The sequence below is a fragment of the Pseudophryne corroboree genome, chromosome 3 (assembly GCF_028390025.1).
Source record: "Pseudophryne corroboree isolate aPseCor3 chromosome 3, aPseCor3.hap2, whole genome shotgun sequence".
NCBI lineage: Eukaryota > Metazoa > Chordata > Amphibia > Anura > Myobatrachidae > Pseudophryne > Pseudophryne corroboree.
In genome coordinates this window covers 784,586,463-784,590,204 of record NC_086446.1, presented here as the reverse complement: position 1 = coordinate 784,590,204, position 3,742 = coordinate 784,586,463, and the positions used below count along the sequence as shown (strand labels likewise).

The window sequence follows — 3,742 nt, the reverse complement described above, 5'->3', positions numbered from 1 at the left end:
ACACAGCCACCTTGGTGCGCCTCTTTTTTTCTTTGCATCATGTGCTGTTTGGGGACAATTTTTTGACACTGCAGTGCCACTCCTAGATGAGCCAGGTGTTTGTGTCGGCCACTTGTGTCGCTTAGCTTATTCACACAGCCACCTTGGTGCGCCTCTTTTTTTCTTTGCATCATGTGCTGTTTGGGGACAATTTTTTGGAAGGGCCATCCTGTCTTGATTGACACTGCAGTGCCACTCCTAGATGGGCCAGGTGTTTGTGTCGGCCGCTTGTGTCGCTTAGCTTAGTCACACAGCCACCTTGGTGCGCCTCTTTTTTTCTTTGCATCATGTGCTGTTTGGGGACAATTTTTTGGAAGGGCCATCCTGCCTGACACTGCAGTGCCACTCCTAGATGGGCCAGGTGTTTGTGTCGGCCACTTGTGTCGCTTAGCTTAGCCATCCAGCGACCTCGGTGTAAATTTTAGACTAAAAATAATATTGTGAGGTGTGAGGTGTTCAGAATAGACTGGAAATGAGTGGAAATTATGGTTATTGAGGTTAATAATACTATGGGATCAAAATGACCCCCAAATTCTATGATTTAAGCTGTTTTTTAGGGTTTTTTGAAAAAAACACCCGAATCCAAAACACACCCGAATCCGACAAAAATTTTTCGGTGAGGTTTTGCCAAAACGCGTCCGAATCCAAAACACGGCCGCGGAACGGAACCCAAAACCAAAACACAAAACGCGAAAAATTTCCGGTGCACATCACTACTTATCATGCCTATAAAAGGGACACAAACTTGTCTCATCCAAAATAATTTATTGCCTTTTGTTTGGTGGAGTAAATTTGGAGTTTTAAAAGTCAATACACATTTTTTTTACATATATCCATTATTACACACATTAGTGTTAAAAGTTAAAATCTTTTTCATTTTATGGGTTGTGCCTCAGGTTTTTAAATATGATTACTCATTTTTTAAACACCCAAACATGCCACAACAATAATGTCATTCATTTCGGTTATTAAAATTTAAAAATGTACACAAACATATTAGGACACTTTTACACAACTCTATTGTGTTTTTCTTGTAAAGTCGTCTACAGAAGAAATGTAAACCAGTTTTAATTCACATTGTAAGTTGCATTGGTCATGGATGATTATGCCTGGCTGCCAATTATTGTGTCTGCAGGATCTGAGATTGATTGGAATCTAGAAAGAGTAATGATTAGAAAAAAATCAAGTGTCTGTTTACTTCCTGCTAAAGACATTCTGGCTGGCTGCCAATTATTGTGTCTGCAGGATCTGAGATTGATTGGAATCTAGAAAGAGTAATGATTAGAAAAAAATCAAGTGGTCTGTTTACTTCCTGCTAAAGACATTCTGGCTGGCTGCCAATTATTGTGTCTGCAGGATCTGAGATTGATTGGAATCTAGAAAGAGTAATGATTTAAAAAAAAAATCAAGTGGTCTGTTTACTTCCTGCTAACATCTATGTGCAGCTCAAACATTTCCCTCCTCCAAAAACATTCAAAGATGGTAAAGAATAAATGTGCGTACAAATTTCCTGTTGTTGTTTGTACCACTTATAATTAATGATGTTGTACAAATTGTCAAGGAGCTAAGTGTTATATCTATTTTGACAAACATACACTTACTAAGTATTTTGATTTACTTCTCTGAAATTTAAAATGTGAGGTTTATTTGTTAATTTTTTTTTGGTTGGCTGCTTGTCCTGCCCTTTGCCTTTAGCACTGTCATGTTGGCGTGCTCTGGTGGAGCGTCTTGGTGGTGATGACACTGGCGTGATATTTGGAGTAGTCGTACCAGAACTGCTGCTTGTTTGCTTTTGGTGCATGGATCTGAGTGTTTCATTGAGGTTAGTGAGGGTGACATTGAGTGCACGCATGAGTTCCATGGTATTGCCAATTCTCGTGGTTTGTTCATTTTGTCTACTCATATTTCTGTTTAATCTTCTGAGGTGACATGGTAGGCTTGCAAACATTTGTGTCTGCCTACGCAGGCAATCTTCATTAGTGGCCTGCTGTCTAGCCCAAATGTTCCAAAACACGTGATCAGGGCCTTGTGTTACTGGTGTTGTTGGGCTGTGTTGTGGTGGTGGAGTGCTTTGCTGTGGTGGTTTACTCACAGGTGCTGGGGGGCTCATTCCTTTGCTTAATGGCTGCATTTCTAACATGTTTGTCTCATCCATGTCACTGTGTTGCTGTTGTTGCGGAGGGATGCTGTTACCAGGACTAGAAGCTGTAATTGTTAAAAAATATCCGTTAGTTATCCATATGTTTGAAAAATTATAACAAATCACTAAACATGGAACACATGTCATTGACTGTTGCTTTCAGATATCCTGCCTAGCAACATCATCACTCATAACGTAAAAACATACATATGCCTGTTTGTGGCTAATGTGTCTAGTTACTTCATTGTGAAAGCAAACACATGAGTTTTATTGTATATCAGACATACTCCACCATAAAAACACATTGTAATCCATAATGTGTTACCTTATAGTTTTTCAAAAACAAACATAGGAATGTGTTTATATGTATTTGGCAATGTTAGGTCAAACACACATGTGAAAATTTGTTAAACAACCTTACTATTTCACAAAATTACACATGAGTTTCTGTTGCAGCATCTTACACACAATGTGCTACTGTATGGCTGAAGTGGACATACATATATTTACAGGATGTGGACAAGGCCATTTTGCTAGGATTCCATTTCATGTTTTATTGACTTCAGTAAGTATATCATATTTTGATGTGTTTTGACTTAATGCGTTTAAGTGAAAGTTTTATTACGATCTGAAATGTATTAAAAAATTTTCAGTTTGATACTCACAATCAAGATGAGGGGAGTGTGGTTCTCGTCTTGGAGGTGTGTCCAAAATTTGGAGCGGGGGGATCGAACATACTGTCGATAATCTTCGTGGCGGGGTAGCCTGCTGTGTTTGGCCCTGGACATCAGACCTTGCTTTCTTTGCTGCCACATGTTTTTTTTGGTGGTGTGTTACAGAAGTCCCACTTCTGCTGCTCCAGACTTCTTTTGATGGACCTAGTATTGAAAGTTAAATTTTGTTATGGCCATTCCTTTACAAACATACCCTATACTACAATGGACACTTTACCTGCTTCCGCAGCGTCATCATCATCAGATGTCATGGGAGATACTGTAGGACGACCAGTACTGCTTTTTTCCAACACTGTAAAACCAAAATAAGAAATCATGTAATCATGCTATTGTTGATACATCCACCCATTATGCTTATAAACATTAATTAATAAAAAAATGCTTGTTTTTTTTATTTAAAAAAAAAACATAAGGACCGTAAACCAAAAAACCACTACATAAAACAATAAAGATTGTCCAATAGCCATATGCACTATGGAAAGTGCAACACAGGAAAACATGTACAGGACACAGACATAGGACACAAGTCAAAATACATACACTAACAACCAAAAGCACACACATCTTAATTTTGTAATGAAAGGAAAAATATTACATATGCAATATAGAAATTGCTCTGTGATGTGGCACTCCAAACACACATTACCACTATATGGGGCAACCAAAATTAAAACCACAAAAAAAAAAAAAATTGGACTGCAGTGTTGTGTCAGGGTACAAATACAGACTCAAACTGAACAAACAAATAGTGGGTTTTTTATAAAAATTATTACATTCAGTAATAATGACATTACACATGTAAGTGGTTTCCAAACCACTTTCCACTACT

At 38.0% G+C, this 3,742-nt stretch overlaps 1 protein-coding gene across 1 annotated transcript; it reads right to left on the bottom strand.

Annotated features, from left to right (window-relative positions):
* Positions 1 to 799: 799 nt before the first annotated feature.
* On the bottom strand, positions 800 to 3,203 carry LOC135058268 (polycystin-1-like protein 3). Its single transcript, XM_063963795.1, has 3 exons — positions 3,131 to 3,203; positions 2,845 to 3,057; positions 800 to 2,244 (listed from the first exon to the last, which is right to left on the bottom strand). The coding sequence occupies exons 1-3, from the start codon at positions 3,162 to 3,164 to the stop codon at positions 1,640 to 1,642; spliced, it is 852 nt and encodes a 283-aa protein (XP_063819865.1). The 5' UTR covers positions 3,165 to 3,203; the 3' UTR covers positions 800 to 1,639.
* Between the last annotated feature and the right edge of the window lie 539 nt (positions 3,204 to 3,742).